Source organism: Gracilinanus agilis, chromosome 1 (assembly GCF_016433145.1).
Source record: "Gracilinanus agilis isolate LMUSP501 chromosome 1, AgileGrace, whole genome shotgun sequence".
Taxonomy (NCBI): domain Eukaryota; kingdom Metazoa; phylum Chordata; class Mammalia; order Didelphimorphia; family Didelphidae; genus Gracilinanus; species Gracilinanus agilis.
The window spans coordinates 598,109,369-598,136,999 of NC_058130.1; the positions used below are offsets into that span (position 1 = coordinate 598,109,369).

General features: G+C 34.9%; 1 protein-coding gene across 1 annotated transcript in view; it reads right to left on the reverse strand.

Moving 5' to 3' along the window:
* KDM1B (lysine demethylase 1B) overlaps positions 1-27,631 on the reverse strand; it is a 54,163-nt gene that overhangs the window by 21,999 nt on the left and 4,533 nt on the right. Inside the window, exons 4-17 of the mRNA XM_044667503.1 lie at positions 27,318-27,448; positions 25,299-25,388; positions 24,686-24,797; positions 24,179-24,295; positions 23,497-23,535; positions 17,163-17,376; positions 15,126-15,310; positions 12,993-13,169; positions 12,150-12,224; positions 10,703-10,840; positions 8,979-9,150; positions 7,275-7,402; positions 4,869-5,000; positions 4,483-4,557 (exon numbers count right to left, since the gene is read on the reverse strand). Of these exons, the coding sequence (XP_044523438.1) occupies positions 4,483-4,557; positions 4,869-5,000; positions 7,275-7,402; positions 8,979-9,150; positions 10,703-10,840; positions 12,150-12,224; positions 12,993-13,169; positions 15,126-15,310; positions 17,163-17,376; positions 23,497-23,535; positions 24,179-24,295; positions 24,686-24,797; positions 25,299-25,388; positions 27,318-27,448 (1,785 nt within the window). The remainder of the gene's footprint in view (positions 1-4,482; positions 4,558-4,868; positions 5,001-7,274; positions 7,403-8,978; positions 9,151-10,702; positions 10,841-12,149; positions 12,225-12,992; positions 13,170-15,125; positions 15,311-17,162; positions 17,377-23,496; positions 23,536-24,178; positions 24,296-24,685; positions 24,798-25,298; positions 25,389-27,317; positions 27,449-27,631) is intronic.

Genomic DNA, 27,631 nt, shown 5'->3' on the forward strand with positions numbered 1-27,631 from the left:
AAAGAAAGAGTAAGCTAATTTTTAAAAACCTGGAATGAACTACATGGGTTAGTGACCAGCAAAATGAGTAAAGCTAAGAGAACATTATACATAGCTACAGATTTAATATTTTCAATATAAGAATAAACTTGCAAATATCACCTTCAGAGAATGAATTGAAAAATGGAACCATGAAACACACTGTGTGTGTGTCTGTGTGTCTGTCTGCTGGATGGTGCCTTCTATGATGCAGGGAATATAAATAAATAAAAAATAAATAAATAAAAATTTTTAAAGGATTCAAACTAAGCATTGTTTCCAAGGTATGGATTAGGCAATTAGAGATCGGTGACTTGCCCAGGGTCACACAGCTAAGGGACAAAATTTGAACACAGGACCTCCCATCTCCAGGGTTAGCTATCTATCCACTCAGCCACCTAGCTGCCTCTCAAACTAGGTTTTAACAAGACCTGTGGAAAAGACAGCAGCACCAATAGGTAATAGGGAATAAATAAGAAAAAGCAATGTGGCATGATCCTATAAAAAATATCCATAGTAGTGAAGCTCAGAATGAACTGAGGTTGGCAAGGAAATCAAAGGATGATCTCCCCCAAAAACTTTAAAGCTATGATGCAAGGGAGGGTAAAATATACGAAAGGACAGTTGCTTGGGGTATATGGGATAATGATAATGGATGGTGAAGAGAAGACTAACAACTCTTTGCTTCTGCAATAAAAATAATAACTAGCACGTATATATCACTTTCAAGTTTGCAAAGTACTTTACAAATATCTCATTTTATCTACATGACAATTCTGGGAGGTAGGTGCTACTACTGACCACATTTTACAGATGAGTAAACTGAGGCAAAGAGATTTTTGTGCAGGTGAATATCTTTTAGATTCAAAACAAAAGAAGAGCAAAAATAGCTAATATGTAGCTGGATAAGTAGGAATTTAGTAATATCCATAATAAATAAGGAGACAGAGTGTGACACAGGAGACGAGAGAGCTGGCATCTGAATCAGAAGACCCAGATTTCAAGTCATACCTTGATCTATACTAGTTACATGAACCTGCCCAAATCATTTAAACTCTTGGTACCACCAAGAAACTTTATGACTACAAAATGTGAGAAAGTACAAATCTGAATTAGTCAACCAATCAAAAGGCATTTATTAAGCACTCACTATGTCACCAGCCACTGAGCTAGGCATTGGACATACAAAGACTAAAAGGAAACAGTCCCTGCCCTCAAGGAGCTCACATTCTATCAGGGAAGAAAAAGAATTATATACATAGGGATATACAAAACAGATACAAAATATTGGGGAGGAAGGCAATATGTGTAGAGATCAGAGATCTCATGGAGAAGATGGTATGTGAATTAAGTTTTAGAAAAAAGTAGGGATATGAAGCAGAGGAGAGGAGAGGGCATCCTCAATGGAAGTACTTCACTGGGAATCCCCTACACCAAAGAAATCACAGGCATAGTCCAAAATAAAAGGGAGGTGGAGAAGAAAGAGAACTTACATCTCTTCTAAATGAGTTCATGTCCCCAGGTCCAGATGAAATTCATCCCAAGGTACTTAATGAAATGATAGATATAATTAGTCAGAAGAAAAGAGGCAAAATAGGTTTGAAAGAGAGCAAATGTTGTCCCCATTTTCTAAAAGAAGGGAAAGGAATGGAGTCTTGAAGACTGACTTAGATTCTTGGCAAAACTTCCTAACTTGGAAGCAGTCATCACAAAGAAACAGTACAGCTGCGTGAAGAAAAAGTCTTGCGAGACTGACCCATTTCCCTTTTCACAAGAATACTTGACTGATGCAACAGGGACACAGTGGAGATAGAGTTCCCCTAGATTTAAGCAAAACAACCTGACAGATTCTCTCATCCTATTCTTATGGACAAGAGAGAAAGCTATGAATTCATCAACAATGCTGTTGCTGTAGCTTCAGGGCTGGTTAAGGCACCAGACCCAAAGAGTAATTATTAATGATTCAATGTTAACTTGGAAAGAGGTCTCCAAAAGAGTGCCCCCCATCTGTACTTTGTAACATTTTAATCAGTAACCTGGATAAAGGCATAGATTGAATAATTGGTTATTAAACACCTGCTATGTACCATGCACTGTGCTAGGTATTGGGAGATACAAGGCAAAACTAAAATTGTTTCCTGACCTCAAAGAACTTATATTCTCTACTAGCTGGCATTGCTTAGCACATTTGTGCGTGTTGTGAAGCTGGGAAGGGCTGCTAACAGGTTAGATAAAAGTAAGGATCCAAAAAGATGGGTCAAGTCAAGCAAGATTCAATTAATTATAATATATTATAATTATATAATATATAAAATTATAATAATAATCCAAGATGAATAGGGATAAGCATAAAGTCTCATACTTGGATTTCAAAATCAACTGGAAAACAGCCAGGTAGCTCAGTGGATTGAGAGCCAGGTCTATAAAAACAGGAGGTCCTGGGTTCAAATCTGGTCTCAGACACTTCCTAGCTATGTGACCCTTAACCCCCACTACCTAGCCCTTACTGCTCTTCTGCCTTGGCACCAATATATAATACTGATTCAAAAATAGAAGCTTTTTTTAAAAAATCAACTGTGCAAGGCTCAAGTGTTGGTAAGCAGCAGTTTGTCTGAAAAATCAACTGAAGATTTTTAGCAGACTGTGAGCTCGGTATCTAATACAGCTGATCTAATAATTTTTGTAATGTTTGCAATACAAAACTGATCTAAGGCTTCATTTAAAATAACACAGAATCCAGGTTTCACCTCGTTAGACCAGAACTGTAGTACTGTAGTCCATTCTGACCATCAGAGGCAATGATGAAGGGCCCTGAGATCTCACCAGATGAGAATGGAATAAAGTAGAGATATTTTGCCTGAAGAAACAATGTGGAGGTGGTGGGTGGAGGGAGAGGGGAGAAAGGATCCCTGTTTTCATTTGTTTGAAAGGCATGTTCTGTTTGGTTTTGCGGGAGTGTGTGTTGGAGAATAGGACCTGGAATCTATAGAGAAGCAAACTCAGGGTTGATGTAAAAGAAAACTTCCCAATAATTAGAGCTATACAAAAGTGAAATGAGCCTCTTTACAAAGTAGTGCTACCCTTCAATGGAGGAAGATTTCAGACAAGGGTGGAGGACTGTTTATTGAGCATTCTTTTTTAGGGATGATTGGACTCGTTGGCTTCTGAGACCAAGGATAAATGTTTATTGTGTAAGGCATTATCCTAGAAATGAGACCAAAAATCGAAACCAAAAAGTTCCAGTCCTCAAGACTTTGGGGAGACCAGAACAATGATTCAGTTATGATAAATATATAAACTGATGTGTACATGTATGATAATTCTAAGGGGAAGGCAAGAATAATAACAACTTGATAGATCAAAGAAGGATTCCAACAAGAGATGGCACCAACCTAACCCCAGAAGGAAGGGAGGGATTCTAAGAAACAGAGTTGAGAAGGAAAAGTGTTCCAGGGGCAGATCAAAAGGTGCAGAGCCAGGACTTTCCATGACAATGCCTAGTTTGCTATTTTCAACATAGCTGAATCTCTTGAATAACTGAGGACTTTGCCATAATTCAGGGTCATCATCCTTAACATGAACTGAATTATGATACCAAGTACTGGAGACGGTGTGAGGAAATGAACTAAATCTGCCTTGCACTGAGCCTCAGACATGCATAGCCCAGAAATGGTTTTCTAGACTAAATTCCTGATAGCAGCTTGTTGTCTTTTTGATGCTTTCATCAAAATGTGAAATGTAGCCCCCCAAAATTCCTGAAGACTCCAGTTATCTGGAATGTAAAACAAAAGCCATTAAAGATAACTACCACATAACCTGGCACCTTTAAGGCTGTGCATAGATTCAGCCACTTTGGAAAGCAGTCTATAATTATGCAAGAAAAAGATGTACAAAAATATTTATAGCAACACTACTTGTAACAGCAAAAACTTGGAAAGCTCAACAAATAGAGAACAGCTGAACAAACTATAGCAGATGAAATAAAATGGAGTAACTATAACTGTACCATAATAAATAACAAAGAATGAAGAATTTAAAGAAATATGTGGAGACTCTTGCACAATTAAGAAAACAAAATGAAAACAATAACACAGATAATGGTCACAACTTTATGAATGAACACAACTTAAAATCAGAGGTCTGAAGTTCTGATTCCATCAGCATGAGCAATTTTATAATTTCCATATGTGAAAACATTGGTATTAGCTTGTTAAAATTATAACTCACACCCTTCCCTTCTTTTACTTAAGAGTAAATTATGTGTAAAGCTGTAAAGACCCAATCCTTCCCATGTTATTTCATTTAACTTTTTTCAGGAATCAACTATAAGCTTGTTGGGGTTTAAATGTACTCACATACACACACAAAAAGTATCAAAACACCTCTGTCCCTGAAAAAGCTATTTGTAATGGTCAAAAAAAAAAAAAAAGAAAAGAAAAGAAAATGAAGTGATGCATTAGTTACCTTTTGTGCTGTCCATACTGAGCCATCCATGGTAGTGACTTGGACTTCTTCCCCAGAATAGTCAATGGTTCGAACCTATTCGATAGAAACAATTATGCAAAGATGACTCTCTGAGCCAGAAGATATGCAAGGTTCTTTGAAAAATGAAGACCAATTACTTTAGGGTTGCTGTAGCTACCTAATTAGTAAGGATAACGATACTAACCACAGCCTAACAGAAGATATACAAAATGCTTCCATGGAAAAACATCACACAGAGCTCAATACCTATAAGAAAGCACTGTGAAAACAATTTCTCTATCTCCTCCCATTTGCTCAAACTCCCACTGTTCTGAAAACAGACTAAAACAAACCCAAAGTAATTTACTAATTTAGCTAAAACTCACTGGAAATTTAAGTCGAATGTCCAGTCCTTCAGCTAGCTTCTCAATTATTACAGAATACCCTGGAGTCAGAAGAGTGTGATCACCAGCAAACTGAGCAAAGAATTCATTGTGATCCCACGAGCGGGCAGATACCTGTGGAATAGTAAGTGAGGTAATCAACACAATCCTATATGAGCCAATGCAGCCACAACTGGCAAGTCCTAAAAGGAATTTATGATGGGGAAATACATCCAAAGCAATAAAGGGCTATCAAGATACCATGTAGACTAACAAAACGACGGACAAGGGTAGGTTATGACTCAAAGATTTTCATATCTTTGAAACTATTCTGAGAACTCTGTGGTTTTCTTTTTTAAAGTCACAGGTCACATAAGCATAAGTGAACATTCATAAGAAATAAAAGATATAGTCAAATCATGAATATTCACATCCACATCATCTCTGCACCTAAATATTGTGATAAAAATGAGTCTGACCTGGTTTTACAGGTAAATGGGGGTTTTAAAAGCTAATCAGGATCTAGTAAGACTCAAATACAAAATATATCTAGTGTCTGTTTCAAGTTCACATCCAATTCTGAAAAGGTCAAAACAAGTGTGAAATTACAAAATAAGATTATCTCAATCAAAATGTTGAAAGTAGAGGAGAAAATAAAATTAATAAAATAGATGGCATTCATGATTGAGGTTGGAGTCAGAATAGAAGATGTCTTAGGTCTGTTCCAAGCAACTTGTGTCATTATTGGAATTGATATCCAAGATGAAAATTTTGAATAATAATGTTTATTCCAGTTCATAAATGTAGCAGTGCAGCCTGAATCATAGCAACAGGAGCAACCAAAATATAGTATCTTTAAAACACTTTATCCAAGAATTTTTATAATACACTTTACATGGAATAATCAGCCTAATAATGATGAATGATTTCTTTTATAAAGAAAATTAAGATGAAAAGAGCACGACAATGTTCAAATGCATTAGTTCTTTTAGAAGGTATCAATTGCCTTGCATAGTTAACTCACACATAGTAGACAATAAAGGTAAATTTGCAAGAAATATTCCAGAAGGGTTAAATGGAAGGTTGCAGCTTGGTATAACAGAAAGAACACTATTGCCCTTGGGAGTCAAGATACCTGGATTCAAATCCCAGCTCTGAAAATCAATAATTATAGGACACTAAGTATTTATTTATTTCTATCTATAAAATGGAGATGATGATAAACATGTATTACCCACATTCATAAGATGTTGGAGGAAAGCACTTTGTAAATCTTAAAGTCTTATAGAAATGCTAATTATCTTTAAAACATATTATATAGATGAGTGTGAATAACTCATATATATAAGTTTCTGTGTGTATGTGTATACACACATGCTCCTGTATCATTACAGCTTGTGGATACATACATGTAGGGGATGGATGGCCAGCTTTACACTCATGAAGACCTGGGATCAAGTCCAGTCTTAAACACGGTTGTCCATGTGACCAAGGACAAATCAATGAAAACTTTCAATGCACCAAGCAACTCTATAACTTTGGGTTAGTGAGGAGTTAACAATGAATGCCAATGAACGCCAATGAATTTACCAATACTGATAAGAGATTATGAACACCTAGTGTTCTTCATACCAATGAAATCACAGGTTTAGGTTAAAATTTACAAGAATATTAACTATATGTGATTATGTGAACATACAGACATATGTATGTACACATGTAGAGAAAAACATGGACTAAAGTCCTAAAACAAATAAACTATAAGAAATTACATTTGTAATTTTATGTATATAGCTATAGTTGTACTTTTTCTAAAAATTAGAGCCATTTGTTTTTTAAACTCATGGCTCTTAACTTGATTATAATTCCTAGAGAATCTCAGTAAGAGATTTCATATGGCTCTGCTCTGTTATGTAGGTACAGATTATAACTCATCCTGCTCTCTCATGCTATGCCTTAAATTTCATAAATACATATAAACTAGATATATCTTATATTTCCTTAGAAAATCTCAGTCCCAAGGTAACAAATTGTTCTCTTTCACAACAGAACCACAAATAGACCCCAGAGAATATATTTACTAATAATTGTTTTCTATTTCACATTAAATTCATGTTAATGTACCTTGAGATATTTTTTTAAAAAGGAACATCTAATTTTTGGGGGGGAGGGAAAGGGGTCCAAGCCTATAATGAGTCTAAAATAGGTAGTTAAACTATTTCTTTCAAAGGAGATTAGTAACCATCCTGCAACTTGTAGTCTTAGAAAGTTGCCTGAGTCACTGGCAAGTTCTTATTTCTCAGAGAAGGGACTTGAACCTATGTGTTCCTGAACTGGAGGCTCTCTATTCACCATTCCATGCTGCCTCCGATTTTGACTAACTCACACATTTTACAAACCCAAGCACACCTGATTTAGGTCGCTGCCACAGGCATATTCCAAGTTGCTGAGATGGAACTGAAGCACTTGTTCCTCTAGCTCGTTGAACTGGATGCCAGATTCCTGAATAAAGGCCTTGTAGATTTCCTGGATCTTTTCTGTAGAGAGACATCAAGGCAGAAGAAACTTCTAAATTTTGGTATTCCAATTTTGTAATTTCCCTATGTGGAAACATTGGTATCACCTTGTTAAAATTATAACTGACACCTTTCCCTTCTTTTACTTAATAGTAAATTATATGTAAAGCTATAAAGACTATTCATCACAATCCTTCCCATGTTATTTTAACTTTTTTCAGGAATCAACTATAAGCTTATTGGGGTTTAAAAGTACACACACACACACACACACACACACACACACACACACACACACAAAATCAAAAATGCCCTTCCTGATTAAGCTCAGACACATTTAACTCTACAAACAGGCAAAAAGAGTGTTCTTTAAAAAGTGTATATATAACAAGTTTTCATTTCCTGCGAAACAAGAATCCTTTTATAAAATTATTTTGATTTATTTCATTAAATATTTCCCAATTATATGTAAAAAAGTTAACAACCTTTTTTTTAAGTGGTGAGTTCCATATTTTCCCTTCCCTCTCCTTGGAAAGGCATGCCCTTTAACTTAGATTATACATGCGGTCATGCCAAATACATTTCCATATTAGCTATACTGCAAAAGAAAGCACAAACAAAACGAAATAAGAAAAATAAAGAAAGTAAAAAAAGTATGCTTCAATCTGCACTCAGAGTTCGTCAGTTCTCTCTCTAGAGGGAGATGGCATTTTCATCATGGGTCCTTTGGAATTATTGTGGATCACTGTATTGATCAGAGTAGCTAAGTCTTCCATAGTAGATCATCCTTACAATATTGTTGTTACTATGTATAATGAATGCTCTCTTGATTCTGCTCACTTTACATTACATCAATTCATATAAGTCTTCCCAGGTTTTTCTGAAACTATCTCCTTTTTCATTTTTTTACAGCACAATAGTATTCCATCACAATCATATACTACAACTTGTTCTGCCATCTCCCAATCTGTTGGCATCCTCTCAATTTCCAATCCTTTGCCACCACAAAAAGAAATGGCTATTTTTATACATATTAGTCTTTTTCCTTGATCTTTTAGGGGATACCACTGTATCCCTAATGGGTTAACCTAATGGCTAAGGTGTATACATTGTTTTATAGCCCTCTTAATCTAGTTACAAATTGTTTTTCAAAATAGGTGGAACGGTTTATAACCCCACCAACAGTGCATTACTGTATTTATTTTTCAGCATTTGTTATTTTCCTTTTCTGTCATATTAGCCAACTTCAGGTTATTGTTAAAGTTTAGTGACAGATAATTGATTCATTTCAAAAAGTATTGTTATGCCAAACAGTGTGATGGTATTGGATATTCAAATTTAAAAATGAAATAGTCCTTGCCCTCAAAAAGTTTACATTCCATTTGAAAAACAGCATCTATACAGATAAGTAAACACAAAATATGTGGTCGTTTAAAAGATTAACTGGTTAACATCCATAAAAGTTTCAAACTCTTGGATGAAATTTAATATGATCCAATACCATTTACACATCATCATCAAAGAAAAGGACTCAAGCCTTGCACATACTCCTGCTATTATAAGAACAGAGTATCAAAAAGACCCATCTCCCTCATACCTCCTAGGGGAACATCTTGGAGTTGAGTCTTATCTTTCCTCCACTCAGAAACAACATCCAAGATGGCATTAAAGTGGAAGTCCATGCGTTTATCAATAGTGGGATCAGTTATTCTTCCACTTTCCTGGATCAAGTCACATCTTTCTCCAAGTTTGTGCATTTGGATGCCAAGCTTCAAAACAATGAGAATGAAAAAATGGACATTTTCCTTAGGAAAAATTATCTTCTTAAATCATTACAAAACAAAAAAATTCCTAACATCCCACTATTTAGCAGAATGAATTAGAAGAACCCATAATGGTTCTATAACATGTACTTAGAAGCTGGTCTCTCTGTTCAGTCAGTTCAATTTAATCTTTTATAAAACTAAAAAATCATAAATATCACACTCTCAAAACAAATGATAGCAAGATGGTATTATTTACTGAAAAGGTTCAAAAATAAAGGAAAAATATTTTGAAGTCTTATTCAAAGATCTTGGATAACTAACTTTTGATGAGGTAAATTTAAGTGTTAGATGTACATGGCTTGATCATCCTGTACAATAATACAGGCAACAGCTGCTATAGTCTTCTACACTTAGGGCTATATTCTCATACCAGGGCATGACATACCACTTAAAAAAGGAAGTGGGAAAACTTCCTATTGACCACATTGAGAGCATCTAGGCCTAGATGATTGCTATTGAGCTCTTTTATATATATGATTTTATGATGAATGGCTTTCATCCTACTACCCCAACATTAAAAAAAAATGACCAAAAATTGGCAGGTTGAGGGAAATACTTATGGTATAATTGTAAAATTGAAAGAATATAGCCTGGAAATCATAACTGGTTCTTGTCTTAGTTCTACCATTAACTGGCTGACTATGGGCAAGTCATTTAAACTCTCTCGTTCTCAATTTCTTCCTCTGTAAAATGAAGAGGTTGGACTAGATATTATGAGGTCCTCTTAAGCTCAAGCAGTCTATGATTCTATAAAAAAAAATTAATCCTACTTAAAAAAAAATTTGGTTCACAGCATAGCATCACCCTTCCTATGGCTCTTTAGTAGCTCACGTTCATATTGTGTTTAGGTTTTACAAAGTACTTTATATATAAAATCTCACATGATCCTTACAACTTTTTGTTAATGCTGTTACTATTCCCTCAGTTTACAGATGAAGAAACATGCTAAGAGTGTCTTGGTCAAAGTCAAACATCTAAGAAATGCCTAAGGTAAGGTTTAAACCAAGGCCTTCCTGGCTTCAAGTTGAATGCTTTTTTACTATACTGTTTAATCAATATTAATTGATCCTAAATCAATTTTCTCCCATTGCTTTTACATCCTACCTTTTCCTATCCTCTCTCTTTTTTCCCCTGTTCCTCTCTCACGTTCTGTCTTCCCTCACTGTCATAAATACATAAACACACACTGAAGTTGAAAGTTAACAGACTAATTATTTAAGGAGATATTATTCTTTATAGCTCTTCAAAAAATTTTCCCAGTAACCTTCAAAGATATTAAAGGCTCATTTCAATTTCATTAAAAAAATGAAAAGGTAGGTTCATCCAATCAGGACAGTATTACAAATACTCCTTCTTTAAATGCTAGGAGAGAAAAAAAATTATTTCAGTAATCAAAGGTTGCTTCTATGTAACAGAAAATTAATCCATACACACAAGATTCCTGAACTACTATTCTTTCCCTTAGTTATAGTGCAGCTCTCTTAGAGAAACCCACTTGCTCACACATTAGGGCTATAGGGTTGTTTATACAGCCATTGACAATCTGAGCTCCTCTTCCAACTGTGACTCCTTTAAAGGATTTGTCATCCCAGACTCGTCCACCAATCCTGTCTTTGGCTTCTAGGACGATCACCTGCATAGACACACAATTCAAGAAGCAAAAAATGGTGATGTTATCATTGTTACTGTAACCTGCCCCTCTCCCTTTGCTCCCCCTCCCCTGTCTCAGCCTCCCTCGTTATGTATAGGTTTCAAAACTGAAGGGAAGGGGGAGCTGGGTGGCTCAGTAGATTGGGAGTCGAGCATAGAGATGGGAGGTCCTGGGTTCAAATCTGGCCTCAGACACTTCCTAGCTGTGTGACCCTGAGCAAGTCACTTAACCCCCATTGCCTAGCCCTTACTGCTCTTCTGCCTTGGAACCAATACATAGTATTGATTCTAAGTCAGAAGGTAAGGGTTAAAAAAAACCAAAAACTGAAGGTAATAAGTTCCCAAAAGGTGTAATCATTCATTCACACAGTGTGAATATCTTTTTAAAGCAACATATCTCCCTTCTAAGTCCAATCTGATCTTTCTGTGCCAGCTATGACATGCTTTTAAAAAATGGCATTCAGTTAAACCAAGAAAAAGTCTTTGAACCATATTTATGAGTGCTTTTTTCCTCTCTTAACTTCACAAGGGAAAAAAATGTTGGTTAATAAATCTATCAATCTGGCAAGGACTTTTAGGCAATATATAGAATATGAAAGGTATCTGTTTCTCTTGAAGTTAAGTGTTCTTTACAAGAACAGCCTTTCAACAAACATTTATTATGTGCCTATTGTGTGCAGATTACACTTCTAGGTAAATTGAAATTTGTCCTTATGGAATTTATTGTCTATAATGTAGCTAACATACAGACATGAAGAAGTAACTTGTAAGACAAAATAATTAAAAAGTACATTAAAGAGTTGCAAATCAAAGTGTAATGTGAGGTCAAAGGGGAAAACATTGTTACTGACTGGTAAGGAAAGAAAGACTAATAAAAGTTTTAAGAAAGGTAGTATTTGAGTTTGGATTTTAAAGATGAATAGAAATTAAACAGGTGAAAGGGAAGAAGGAAATTATAATCAGAGAACAGTAAAAATAAAGGAAGGGAGGTTAATTGGAATCAATTTTTTTCCAACTCTAAGCTCACCACTCTAACCACAATGCTATGATGCCTCTAGAAGTCTAAGGGTATTTCTGCAAAACCATGACAATTTTTATTTCTCACAAATCTTACTTTGATAATTTAATTTACCTTATATATTGTGTCTTTATTGGAGCTAATTAGCCATCAGTATTGTAAGCATTTACATTCTCCCATACAGAAGGGAACACATTTCTAATACTTTTGGGGAAAAAAGTCAAAAGGCCACTTTATCCTACATTTCTAACCCTGTATTTTAAGAATTCATTACCTTAATTCCAAAGTTGTGCAATTGCCTAGCAGCTGCTAATCCAGATGGACCAGCCCCGACAACGATAACTGATTTCTTTAAAAAAAAAAAAAAAAAAAAAAAAAAAAGGAAAGGAAAAAACTCGTTACACAATCATATACTGAAACGCACTGCTATACACAGTTCATTCATCTCCATTTTCTAGAATCTCTCACAAATATATTGTCCTTTTGCATGTGCCATCTTTTAAAATTTTTATTATTTTTTAGAAATTTATTTAATTAATTTAGACTATTTCCCCATGCTTACATGATTCATGTTCTTCCCCTCCCCTCCTCCAGCCAACAAGCAATTACATTGGGTTTTACATGCATCAGTGATCAAGACCTAATTCCATATTATTGATATTTGCAATAGAGTAATCATTTAGAGTCTACATCTCTAATCATATCTCCATCAAACCATTGCACATGCCATCTTAAACTTTTCTATTAACCACTTTGTCCCCCACATTCCTACTCATGGTTTAGGGAAATGATGCTTCCCATTTCCTTCTCTGAAGGGATTACTCTTTCCATGTTTTTTTTGCAGGAGCCATACTTAACTTTCTGCCAAGATCCACATGATCTATCAATGTTACCATTAGTACATTAATAGTGTGTAACATCATTTGCATTATAATAACAAACTTAAATAGTATTGTAAGGTTTCAAAAAGTGCTTTACAAAGATTTTCTTACTGGATCTTCCAAACAACCTTGAAAAGCAGTGCTATAGTCATTATTATCTCCATTTTATAGATGAGACTTAAGTTAAGTGACTATTAGCAGTAGAGGAATCATTGTAATAAATTATTGCTACCTACATTGTGGTAGTCTTTTGGGAGAAGAAGATGATCAGGGCTGACAGACAACGCCCCAGTATTGATCAGACCTTTTCTTGTCATAAAATAAAGTATCCTCTCTGCCTCCTGAACACATCTAATGCGCACAAGGCCTCGAACGATGATATGATGAGTGCATTTCTGAGGGGTAAGTGCTTCCTGTGTTTTGGAACAAACAAAACTGTCAAAGCAATGAAATATTTCATAGAAGTAAGTATTCATTAGTTATCAGCCAGCTATGAAGAACAAACGAAGGTTACCTATCAGAGTAAAGAAATACAAGCCTTCGTATTCTATCATAAAAAAATTCTTGAACCCTTAAAATTATTTTCCACCAAAAATTTAGTTTTACAAAAGGTTACCAAAGAAATCATTGGCTGCCTATTTGTAGAAATAGCTTTTAAAATTGTGCCCTTGCCATTGAGAAATGATCTGTGGGATATAAAATCTTCTCTTAGTGAAGAATTAGTCAGAACTAACCACCAATGAGAATTCAAAGCATTTCTCAAAAACTGAATTTGGAAGATGATATACTTTGGACACCATCGTCCTTCCTCCTACTTCAATATTTCAGTAAATAACATGGTCCCTCAAATTCTAAAGACAAATGAGAGATAATATGGCAAAGTTGCTTAGGGGAATGATCTGGGAGTAAAAACCTTTATAAATGCAAGTTCTGCCTCTAGTATATGATAGCTATGTGACCTTGAACTAGTGACAATCTCTCAGTGCTTCCAGGAAACTCTCTCAAACGTTCTTTGGTTTCTTTTTTATTTTTCCTCTATAATTACTCCTCATTTCAAGTCCTTGTTAATGGAAGAACATGAGCAAGTACAAAAGGAAAAGTGGAAGCGTGTTAATTACATGGAAAGATATGGCATGGCAGAACACGCTTGGGAATGGTTATGGAAGACAGGTAAAATATATAATCACTTGAAAATTATGTTGGGCAAATTAAAAAATATATTTAAAATTCTTCAGTGTGTTTAGATCACCACCATTATTATAGGACATCTCTACTGTGTGCTTCTAAGCAGGTACAGCAGAATCTCCTTATTCAAAAATATAGTCAGTTTGAAAAGGTCAAATGACTTTTAAGAGATTCTTATTTCATAATGAAATGGGAGGAAAACCTCAAAGAATACATGTATTAAATGTAAATGCCCAAAAGCAAAGAAAAAATAAGTAGATATTTTAATAGATGGGCCAAATAACTACCAGAAGATATTAATATGAGAATGAAAAAAAGGCAAGGTACAATTGAGCAAGCACACTCCATTTTTACCTAAATAAAAACATACACATGGGCATTAATGATGAAAGGATCTAAAGTACAATAAACTTTAATGCTCATTACAATTTCTTTTCCTGTAAATTATATAAATTGATAAATGATTCATTTTGAACACACATATATGAAGAAGAACTGTAGGTAATTCTTTGCTGAAGAACCTAAATTAGAATATATTCAGTATAACAACCATAACTTAACTGTATTATTCTGATCATTTCTAAAGTCACTTGAGTGGTCAAAAAATAATTCAAAGAGGACCAATGGAATGCTTATTTAATCAAAATTACAATTAGGGAGGGAAAAAACTGACAAAGTCAAGAATTCAAGTCTTTTAAAAAGTTTATATTCCCTTCTATTTAGTTTAACAACCTCCTCATGAGAGTTTCTCAGTTTCACAGATCAACAAACTGAAGTCTGAAAAGATCAAGTTACTTGTGCAAGGTCAGTTCATTACAGACCGAGCTGTGATTTGTTGGTTTCCCATCTCCCTTTCTTGTCACTACAAAATGCTGCTTCCAGGACTACCTCCAGAGTAAAGGCCAGGTTTCCTATTTCCACTGTACCTTGTAAAATTCGGTCTCTATGCCTTGTAGATGTCTCCCTTACTAAATGACCATTCAAGCTTTCCTCTTACAGAATCCAAAAGTCTGTGTACGGAAAGCATTAATTTTCCTTAGACATATAGATATATGTGTGTATATATATGTATATATATACACACAAACACATACAAAGATATAAATATAAGTATGCATATATTTGTACATGCACATTCATGTATTATTCTAATTGTACCATAAAACAATGTGAATCTTGCTTACTTTGCAATTAGAATACCACAGAGCAAGGATGAGGTTTCTCAAAGCCAAATACATGGTGGGGTCGCGTGAGTATTCTGGGAACTCATAGAGTTCATCCAGTTCCATCACATCTGGCCTCACACATAGAGCTTTTCCACATTCATTGGGCTGGTAGAAAGGTTGGAAGTACTGGTTCATCCCAGAACCTAAAAGAAGATAAAGTACAAGTAAGTCACACATCTCATTAACAACATGCGTTTTCAATCATTCAGCAAACATCTATTAAGCACCTACTATGTGCCGGGCACCAGGGATACAAAGATAAAAACAATCCCAGCCCTAAACAAACTGGAGACAGCTTTTGTGTGTGTATATATATATGTATAAAATAGATATAAAGTAATTTGATGGGAAAAGGGCCCTGGAGATGGGGAGGGGGGAATCAGGGAAGACTTCATATAGAAGGTGGTACTCAAATTGAGTCTCTCTCCTCCCAACTCAACAATTTTTTTAAAAAATGTAAACATTGTCAATTTAATGTATTTTCCATGTAATAAAATGGAACAATCACACATGAGCAGTTGTTCCATGAAAAATCATTAAACAGAGCCAATAAACAGGTATGGGTGATTTTGAGATAGAAACCCAGTATAAAAAAAGGAAAACCAAAAACTAAACACGGCCCCCTCAAATTTAAACTCCAATGGCATTAATGCCTTCTACTTACAGGGGGCACTACGCCAGGTGCTCTGGATGCAAAAACAAAACAGACATGGACTTTAATGGGCTCTTTTTCTACTAGCCAGTTAATTTCTTCATGCTTCAGTTTAGAATCATGAATATAGAAGGGAATTTAGAGTCTATATCCAGCCCCCTCATTTTACAATCAAAGAAATCAAAGTTGAACTAAGTCTAGACTCTAGAAGGAAACCAGGAATTCTAAAGTGGGAGGGAGGGAAGAAGTGTGTTGGAGAATCTGAGATGGTGATAGATAGTAGAGAGCCATGTAATGCCTAATAGTGGAAAACCAGACTGACTAGACCATGAAAAGTGTAAGGGGTACTGGTTGGGTATATAACTCTGATAGCCTGAGTGCTCAGACTTGACTTTGTAGCTCTCTCATGCACTAAACACATAAAGGAAGGAGGGTTACTCCTACATCTAATTTTAAAGGTATCGTTGCTATTTTTTGTTTTGTTTTCATTCTATGGTCATTTTTCCTTAAGCCCAGTGAATTATGAATCTCACCTAATAAAAACTAACATTTACTCTAAACTGAATGGCCAACTGAGCCTGACAGTACATTCCATATCTGTAGCCCTCGAATCCCTCTACTGGGGAGAGGGAGGGATGTGTTGGTATCACTTCTTCAGGGTTCCCACACCTACATTTTCACAGGGGCCTCCACAATTTGGGCTGTGCCAGTACTCCAGGAAGTTAGGGTGCCTTACACCAATAGTATCAGACTCAAACAGAAACAGATCCCTGAAGCCGCATAATGACTCAGAAAACCACAAATTTACATTATCTATGTTTTATTGTATTTTTATTTATTTTGTTAAGTACTTCCTAATTATATTTTAATCTGGTTTGAGCTTCATTAAGGAGTGTTTTCAGGGAATTATTTGACACCAGTGACTTACAGATCTCATAAGATCTATTTATTTTATTAACAAGGCAGCTAGAAGCTTTAAAGGAAGCAGAAGAACAAGGAATCCTCCCCACCAATTCTGATTCCTTTCAACTGAAAAGAGTGATTCCCCGACAAAAAAAGTTTTTCGGAGTGCCAATGTCTAAGAATCTGGTCCCCAAAACTACCCTGGCCATATTTCGGGATTTTTTCCCCTTGAAAACTAGGATGGGCCATCTATCATGAGAAAGCTACACTAAGTACACATAAGGAAATGATTGTCAAATCATGAACAATAAAATCCAGAGTGAAGTGTTACCTATCAAGCTTGTTCTGACTGAAACTTTACCTTTTCCTGACACTGACTTTCAGGAGAAAAGGGGAGGAAATGAAGGAGAGTAACTTAGCCCAGGGAGAACATTTCTTACCAAACACACCTGGTACAGCCTTGCAATGCTCTGCTTTCTCAGGACTGGCTTGACTGGCTTGACTGGGGTCGCGGTTGGTGCTGGTGCAGGAGGGGCTCATGCCCACACAGTCAGGATAATAGGCAGATAATAAAGGGGCAGCCACGCTATCTTTCAGAAAGGGAGGAAGGATAAGCATGGAATACCACCACTGATTAGACACCTCAGCTACTCTCTGAGGTGGGGATGAGAGGAGAGCAAGATGGGAAGGGAAAGAATAGTTAGGGATATCAAGACAACAGAAGAGAAGAGAAGAAAAAAACAGTTAAAATATTCACTAAGGCTAAAATTATTTTCTTCATTTCACATTACCTTTCCCCTTCCTTTCTTATTCAGTGTTTTCTCCACTCAGGCTTGAATAATAATATATACACGAACACATAAGATTTGAACCAAATATGGTTTCTCATACTTAAAAGAATAAGTTTTCTAACCAGTTTTTCCATACAGTTCATAGAGCAAGAGCTGAAAGAGAACTCTGATGTCATCTAGTCCAAACCTGCTCATTTTATAGATGAGGAAACTGAGGCCCAGTGAGGCTAAACGACTTGACCATGGTCATAAAGGTAAGTAGATGGTAGAGGAGAGATTTGAAACCTGGTCCTCTAATTTCAAAACAGGTGGGCTTTCTACTATACTTTCTGATCAAAGATTTAGAAAATTTGCATTTCCTATAATCGAAGTCAAATTAATCAATAACACTTATTAAGAATATATTATATACAGGGAACTGTGCTAAATGTTGGGTGTATAAACAAAAACTGTCCATGCATTTAAGAAGTTTACATTCTGATATAATCTGATATAGAGTGCAATTGAAACATCATCTTTGAGGTAATTTAGGAAATTTTACTATCTTTCCATCATGTCCACATTTTAACTTATTATAAAAGCTACTTTTTATTTTAAAATAAAAATTGAACTCTAAATATTGGGCATTGAACACATTACACTAAATAATATTCCAATCCAATCCATCTTTAATGATTCTGAGCAAAGATTAATATAAAGTTTCAACCACAATCCAGTCCAGAATAAGATTAAAAAAAAAAAAAAAAAAAAAAAGACCAACACAGTATTAGCCAGTTCTCAGAATACATAACATTATCCTAAACTAAATTTCACTGTTGGAAGTCAAAATACACCCATCACAATTAATAGCTTTGTCAGAAATACCATTTCCTAGGGATCTTACCAAAGCTAAGAAAAAAAAGCTGTATGTTTAAAATAAGTGTTATTAGAGAAGTACATCTTTTTTGATATTGATCTTTAAATACAAGCAAGTCTGAGTAAAACCAAGAAATTGTTGTGGTTCTAGATACCCTGAGCAAAATGAAAGAATTAGTCACAACTGTCAGTAATATGAAATGGAGTGCCATTATGGTTTATCAAAGTTTTAGAGAGGCAAGATTACAAAGGTAAGATATTTTTTCATAGTTACTTTTGATAAGTCTATGTTTTGCTCATAGTTTAACTGTTTTCAGTCATATTTGACTCTTCATGACTCCATTTGGGGTTTTTTTGGTAGAGATATTGGAGTGGGTTGCCATCTTTAGCTCCTTTTACAGATGAGGAAAATGAGGCAAACAGGGTTAAGTGATTTACCCAAGGTCACATAATTAGTAAGTCTGTGGTCAAATTTGAACTCAGGATCTGACTCCAGGCCCAGCACTATATATCCACTGTGCCACCCAGCTGCCCAATATATCTATACCATCTGGAAAAATGTGCATTTATTATAATAAATTTTATAAATTTTAATTTATATTAATTTATATTAAATATAAAATTTATTTGTAAAATAAATTTTATAAAAAAATAAGTCCTAATCTGATACATCACCACAGCATGAAGGAGACCCTTGGTTTTCAATTCAATAAGCATTTATTAAAGTCCTACTCTGTGCTTGGTGCTCATGACACAAAGATCAAAAAATGAAGCAGCCCACATTTTCAAGAAGCTTATATTCTAACATAAAGAACTAAATAAATTCTAGTTATTCCTATTCCTATTTCTATTTTATCCTTTTTATCTTTATGTTTTATGAAGTTTAGTTAGAAATGGTCTTTGGGTAAGCTGTTATCATACTATTGTTGTTTAGTTTTTTAGCTATTTTCTAAAATAATAAATTTTTGTTGATAATCTTCAAAAAAAGAAGCTCATATTCTATGAGGGGAAAAACAATATACACTTAGGAAATGAAGTATAAAACATATATGTATAATATATTATATATAAAGTAATTTACAATGGAAGAGAACAAGAGAAATCATTAAAGACTTCCTTTGTCATAAAGCACTTGAGATGAATTTTGAAGAAAGACATGAATCCTAGGAAGTAGAGATGAAGAGGGAGTAAATTCCAGGACTGTGGAATATAGCCTATACAAACATATGGAAGAGGTGATGGGCATATTAAGAAAAACAAGGTAGCCAGTTTGACTAGAACATAGAGCACATGAAAGAGAAAAAATATGCAATAAGTCTGAAAAGGAAGGCTAGAGCCAGAGGAGTTTATATTTTATCCCAGAAGCTCCTAGAAGAGCTATTAGAGTTTCTTGAGTAAGAAAGTGAAATAGGAGGCCATATGCTTGAGGAATGTCACTTCAGAAAATGTATGGAAGATGGGTTGGAATGGAAAGAGATTTGAGGTAGGGAGACCCATAAGTAGGCTATTATAATAACCCAGGCAAGAGGAGATGAGGGCATGAACTGGGTTGAACGGGAGACAAAAAAGGGAGATCTATTATGAGGTATGGGGACAGACTTGGGAACTGGTTGGACATGAAGCCAAAAGAAGAGAGAATAAAGAAATGAAGATGATTAGAAGATTGCAAATGTGAGTAACTAGAAGAATGTTTGTACAATCAACATAAAGAAATTAGATAGATGAGAGGGTTTGGAGGACTGAAGATAATGAATTAATAAATTGTTCTAGATGTGTTGAGTTGGAGATATTTATGGGAATTTCAGTTGTAGATACCCAATAAGTGGTCCTAAAATGATTCAAAACTGGAATTTAAGATAAAGAATGATGCTGGATATAAAAAGTAGGGAAATCATCTGCCTAGAGATGACAGTTGAATACATGATAAGATCATTCAAACAGAGAGAAGATGGACCAGTACAAACCCAAAATAAATACGACATGGATAATGATCATGAAAAGGAGACTGAAAAGGAATGGCCATGTAGCAGAACTCAAAAAGAGTTGTATTATGAAAACCCAGGGAAGAAAGGGTATCCAGGCAGTCCATCAAATGCAACAGTGAAGTCAAGAAGGATAAGGACCGAAAAAGGGTCATTGGATTTGATAAAATATAACAACTTTAAAGAAGAGTTTCATTTGGTTGATGAGATTGAAAGAGATGACAAGGGGTTGAGAAGTAAGAGGTAAGGAAATAAATATAGACAGCTTTTTCTAATTTAGCTGTGAAAAGAGAGAAACAAAATGGTGGCATCAAGTGAAAGTCTTAAGAATAGGGCATATATAAGCATATATGTAAGTAGGATGGAAGGAGCAGTGAATAAAGGGAAACTGAAAATTAAGGGAAAGACAGGATGACCAAAAGAGCAAACTCAGAAGAGATAGTGAGAGGGGCAGGGAGGAGTGAAAGAGCACAGGAAGAACACCTAGTATTTATAAAGTCTAGAAGAAAAGTGTGTAACATTTTTGGGAGTCACAGACCCCTTTGGGGAATCTGGTGAAGCCTATGAATGACTTCTCCAAATGTCTGTTGCCTATAACCATAATTACAGAAAATGAAAAATTTTTACAGTTACAAGTTGGTATATTACAAACATGAATTTTCCCCCCATCCAACTTCATGGACTATTTAAAAACCATCTAAAGACTTCAGTTTAGTAACCGCTAGTAGAAAGCAAGGGAGAAGGGTGGGAGATAATGTTGAGATCATTTAAAATAAACAGCTGAGAAAAATAAGGCATTCATGATACCTGGTCTCCAATTTTTCACTAAATTATTTAGTGAGATCCACTGCTGAAAGGGAGGCAGAAAGATGTTATGAATGACTTGAGGAGAGACAAGAAGGCTAGAGCACTCTTTTAGAACAGTGGAACATTTGACCAGACATGAAAAACGGCTGAAGTATGAGTAAGTAGCAAGGGCCCAGCCTTGAGATAGCATAACAAATCTGAGATTACTTATGGTAGTCCCAGTTAGCTTGGTTGTGTGATTTCCTCCATCAACATTTATAGTAATATGCATTCACAAGAATGATAGGAATATTACAAGATTGGGGTTTGGAAAGGGAGAAGTGGCAAGAGGACAGAAAAATAAGGAAAAACAGAGGATCATGTAAGACAGAACCAGTTAATTATAAAGTCAAGATTTTTTAAAGGAGAAAGTGGGTCCAGAGCAGCCAGGATAGTCTGAGAAAGCAGGAAGTGCAAAGGTACTAGAAGTAAGGATAAGGAACAAAGTAAAGAAGGATGGGGCTTAGGGAATGATTGAAGGATAGGAGGTTATGGTCAGATAAGGAAGATAAAAATAACAGATAGTGGAGGTAGAACAAGTGAGTGGAGGATGAGATCAAATATATGACTTTCCCTATGTGTATCTGAGGTGACGTAGAGAGGCAGATGGTGGGAGCAGGGAAATTTGATGAATTGCAAAGCAAGGGCTTTTATGGGAATATTACACACAAATTGAAGTCCTCAAGTATAAAGGCAAGGGTTGGGGTTCAAAGGCTTTGCCAACTCAGTAAAAGCTCTTGCAGGCCTTCTTTATCTTTGAAAGGCTTTGACTGTGGGCCCAAAGTAGGTTTGTATCTAAGAACAAACTTAGCTAATTTGGAAAAGTTAATTAACCAGGGGTCTAGCTACTAGACTACAACATTTTTGTTCAGGCAGAGCAATTAAGGTAGGCCATGTACTAAGGTACAATGATAGGAAATATGTTCATACAAATGAAATAATAGGTTCTGGCCAGCCCAACAGGAAATATTTATTGAAAACCTAATTATGATGTTTACCTTTTTAAAAAGGGGCCAGAGAATATATAAAGGAATTAAATAAAGTTTAAAAAGCCTAAAACAGCTTAAAGCCCCAACCTTATGGGGCTTTGAGAAAACATGATTGTAACTATTAGTGAGGAATTCCTAATGTTTCATTAGGGGCACACTGCAGACATGGATTTTAAATTATTGAAAGGTATTCAACTTTGGCTCAGGTTAAAAAATCCAGAGTTCTGCCTTCTGATTCTATAAAGCACTTTTAGGAAACAATTTTGTGGAATTTAAAATTCTAAATTACCTGGTACTTGTTTCACAAAGAATTTAGGTAGCAGTTTGGCTACAGAAAAGACTTAGAAAGAGACAAAAGTTGAAATCCACCTCTTGAACCAAATAATTTCAACACATTTCTGCTAAATATTTACTTTTACTAGTCATCTAACCTTCACCAGTTCAACTACTGACCTTCATATATTTGGTATGTGCATAATGAAATAGCCACACAAATGAAATCACACTGCAGTGGGATTAACAGCAATTTTAAATTAACAGTGATTTTTAAAATCACCGAAATTTATGATTAAATAAAAAAGAAAACTTTTATCCAGGCAATCAGGCTACATGGCACATGGGAATTATGATACAGAAGTCCTACTTATAGATGGTCAAGTAAAGATATCAGATTTCACCTAAATGGGCAGATAGCTTCAATTTGCTAGATAGTGAAATTAATTCCTTGTTACAATTGAACAGAGAAAGAACAAAAGACTAAAGATGTCAGAAGTCAGAACACAGGGAAACACTGGTACATCTGAATCTTGAGCAAAGGGGTAAAAAATTTAAAGAGTTTCAGAATGTAATGATCTGAGACAATCTTGAAAGATTTATGATGGGAATGCTATCCATTTCCAGAGAAAGAACTGTTGGAGTTGTCTTTCACATCAGTGTATTTATGGTTTTATTTTGGGGGTTTGGTTATGTCTGAGGGTGCTCTTACATCAATGATTAATATGAAAGTGTTTAAATGACAATGAAAATACAATAAAAAAAGAGTAGCATGACTTTTTTTCCTTATGAAGGAAAGGGGTAGAGCTTAGGACAAGAGCTCTTCCTAATACAACTGGGGCATCTGGCAAGAAACTGGTAACAGTTTTTGAAAGAAGTAACATAGCAAACTTTATAAGAAAGGGAGATGGTACTTTCATCAGTGGACAAGTAGAGAGAAAATTCAGAAGAATATCACTGCCATTCACAAATAGGGCTTAAAAACAAAGGTGCCATGAGGGCAAATAAGAAAGAATCTGTAGATGGTAGTTTACTTACTAGATCTTCTGGTTGGGAACACTGGTCTGAGCCCTCTGTCTACAAAAGAACACCAATATATCACTGCCTGTGTAAAAGCCCTTAATCTAAACATAATTTAACCTTGTTTAGCTGTGAAATTAGTTTTTTAACATCTGTTTACATATCAATCCTTTCATCTGAGTTTAGAAACTTAAAAGTTGTCCCCCATGAGAGTGAACTCAGGTGTGATTGTTTTTTTTTCCCCATAAAGCTCTGAGAACCCCGGGGCCTAAACTAAAAACTAAAACAGCTCTGTAGCTATTAATATGGCAACTAATTTAGCATGGTAATTTAAAACTTGGGATTTCTTAAACTTTAATATGAATTTTAGATGCTATTCCAATAATATTTTTATGTGAAATAGATAAAGAAAAGTTTTGCTTTTGGAATCAGTGCTCTTATTTTATACATGAAAAATCAAATTAATCTTGAAGAATTTTAATTAAAGAAAGATGTACTTTAAAAATAATTAATTTGGACTATTTCTAAAATACTAAAGATTATATCATTTACCTATCTTTTAGCTTCAGAAGAACTATTAAAACTCTGACATAAAGGAAAATCAATATGCTAAATTCAGTAAACAAGAGATGCATTACTAGCCTTTCACAGAAAGCCAGGTTGTCAACAAAATCAAAAAGAAAACCACGACGGGACACACCTTAACTGTGGCATTTGGTTTGGTACCACAGCGATACGCCTGTGCCATTTGCGATGTAAGCTGAATTTCCTTTGTAAGTTGTCTCCATTTCCCACAGTCAGGTTTTGTGCACTGAACCTAGAGAGTACATTAGGAGTTTAAAAAAAAAACAAAAACAAAAACAGTAGTGAGTAAGCAAATATTTACACATTTGCTTCTAGTCCCTATTTACTAGAACCTCCACTCAATTGCTCAAGGTGCCTTCTTCTACATTAGATACAAATAACCTTTAAGCAATCCTGAGTGTTGTCTCTCCTTTACCACTTCCACTGAAACCCCTGATAATTCACTTCTACTAAACCAGTTGATTTCTGATTCAACATCAAACCAGATCCCAATGAAGTGGTCTGAATGTGGTGGTCAGAAAGTGTTCTCTAGCAACATAAGAGAGGAAGAACTTGGACCTATGCCATCTTTTCTAAAACTCAATTGCATTAAAAGGTACAAACAAAGCAGCATGCTCCTTACCCAATATGGAAGCTGTTGATCAGCCATAAAAGCTTTGGGACTGGGCTCACATTTCCCATTACTAGTCCATATTCTTTTCCAAGCAGCAAATTTTTCATAACCATCTTTGTGACTTAAAAAAAAAATCAGGTGATTAAAAATGATATTCCATTTTTAAAAGTCCTGGTTGTTTAATCTTCCATAAGCTACTTCTATCTACAAGACAAATAATAAAGGGATGAGAGATGAGTACTTTATTAAATAAACATTCACAAATCCAGAGCTTTTAAGAAGTTTAAGCCTGATTTTTTTTTTTTTGGAAAGATGGTTGCCCATACGTTGCCCTCTGGTGGTTAATATTCTCTTGCAACCCCATGATCAGAGAGAATGCCCTACTATCAATTCAGTGGACAAGAATTTCTATAAGCTGGCAATTATCTTCAAGTGCTGTGTATACACAAACACATGTAGAGACAGAGAAAGAGGGGATTCCTTTCAGGTATGGTTTGGACTGGTTAACCTCTTAAATTCTATTTGTTTACATTTTTTGCCTTAGAAGATAAGCAATTCAGAAAAATCCAGTAAATCTTTCTGAGGCTCAGGAATTTAGAATCTGTTAATTAAACAAGCATACCTCCGGTAATAATGGTCAAAACATTCATTGCAAAAATGTTCTCCACAGGATAGATGATACCATCGAGATGTATACCCATTTTTTGCACACCTAAGGTGGACAAGATTATATAGTCATAAAATGAAATTTTCTCCAATACATCAACCCACCACTCATTCCTTGACCAAGCAAACCCTAAACAAAGTTTGATGGGAATATGAAATTAAAGGATTAGGGCACTGTTCCCACTGTAATGATTTTCTGTATTTCGCTAAAGAGTTTTATCTTATGATACCTTATTTTAAATGCAAAATGATTATTTCCATGAAATATCATGTCAGTAATTCTCAACTACAGTTTTATATGTCAGTGTTTCTACAATCACCTCAAGTAACAGTAAAATTTCTCAACAATAACTAAATCCTTTCCAAAAGAACTTAATTTAATTCACTTTATTTTTTAAGAGAAATATAGCCCTTTAGAGCTGACAATGAAACAAATAAATGATAAAAGGTTGAAAATCATTGCTACAGGTTCATACTATATATGTGTTTATGTTTACATAGACTAATGTGAAGAGGCAAGGCCCAAGTGAGAACTTGGCTAATGAATTTGACCTTAATATTGAAAATTTAGCAGATGCAAACTGTTCAAAGTTAAAAGAAGACATGAACTGAAAAAAAAAATAGGTCTTTTGGATTCAATCTGAACACTAAATGCTTTTTTTTTTTTTTTTTGGTGTGTTCAAGGTAAGGAGATTTTTATTTTATGGATATTTTTGTTATTACAACAAGCAGTTTCTAGTAAACGTGGACATGGGTTCCAGATTTGGCATGGACTGCAAGTGCAGCTACGGCATAGTAGTTGAACATGAATAGTGATGATGCTCAGGTGAAGTAATTTTATCTGATGTAGAGAAGAAAGCAGGGTAATGAATGGCTAGTATAACTAAATGCTTTTTAAATTTGAGTTTTAATATGATTTTCTTAAACCTTGAATTGAGATTTTTTTCTTAATTTAAGGTCTCACCTAAAAGAGAAAATAACTTGAGGTATTTTCCTATGTACCAAAATATATTTTTATATGTATATATGATATTATGTATGTGTATTGATGCATGATCATAGTAATAGAGGGAGCACATATATAGAACTTTGAATGTTTGCAAAGAGCTTTACCAATGTCTCATTTGATTCTCACAAATCTGGGAATTAGATACTTTTATTATTATTATCCTCATTTTACAGATGAGGAAACTGAAGCAGACCAGGGCTAAGTGATTTCATCGTTAAGAAATAGAAGTATTTAAACTTTTATAGCAAATGTTAGTAATAATGCACAAATAGCAATGTAAAGAAAAGGACACGGATCACACTGATTTAAAGCAAACATTGCATATAGCAGGCCCACACATCAATGTTTTACATGTGTAAATGTTTATACGACATTGGAATTTTATATGCTTGTTTGCAACATGTTGAAAAACTACCTAGGATTCTGTTATGTCACTTTCTCCTATCTTGATCATTTTGTAAAATGTGATGAATTGCATTTATATTCATAAGATTATTCTTTTTGAAAAACCTGTGTCTAAAATCAGTCAGTAGATAAACATTTAAATAAGAACCTACTTTGTACCAGTTACTATGCTAAATGCTGTCTGATGCTAGATTTGAAATTCAGGTCTTCCTGAGACTCTTTAATCCAACACACTAGATCCACTCTGTCAGCAACCTGCCTTTATTATATATATGCATATGCATACTAGTCAAATGTATCTGAAAAACTGAGATACTTCAGATACTTTTTCTTCCACTCCATCCACTCCAATCCTAACCTCTACAAATGCCTGTAGATATTAAATGTGCCAAGACCATAAAGTGTCATGTTCTATGAGCAAAGAACTTGGAGGCATCAGGGTCCATCTGTATGTATGTACAAATAAAAGTTCTCTTGGAAAAACTGGTTTTTGAAGATTTTAACTGCCACAAGCATCACTCTCTCCAAACTGACTTGCCAAGACACATTAGCTAAACAAACCTTTCAGCAGCGCTTGAGAAGCAAACTGGACAAGTTGCTGTACACCCAGCCTTTTCACATTTCCTGTACTTCTTTTCACATGAGGTATCATCATCATCATCTGCTGCCACTTCTGTTACCTTTTTCTTCACCTGGAAAGGAATCAGCAAAATAAAGGTTCACAAAATCATTAAGCATTATTAAGAAATAATAACTGCTGACTGATACCTCTTAATGGTTTGCAAATAGTTTACATACAGAATCTCATTTGACCTTATTTGAAAGAAGTGTTTCTGAAAGTCAATTCTGAAGTTAGTGCTGATGTAAATAAAAAA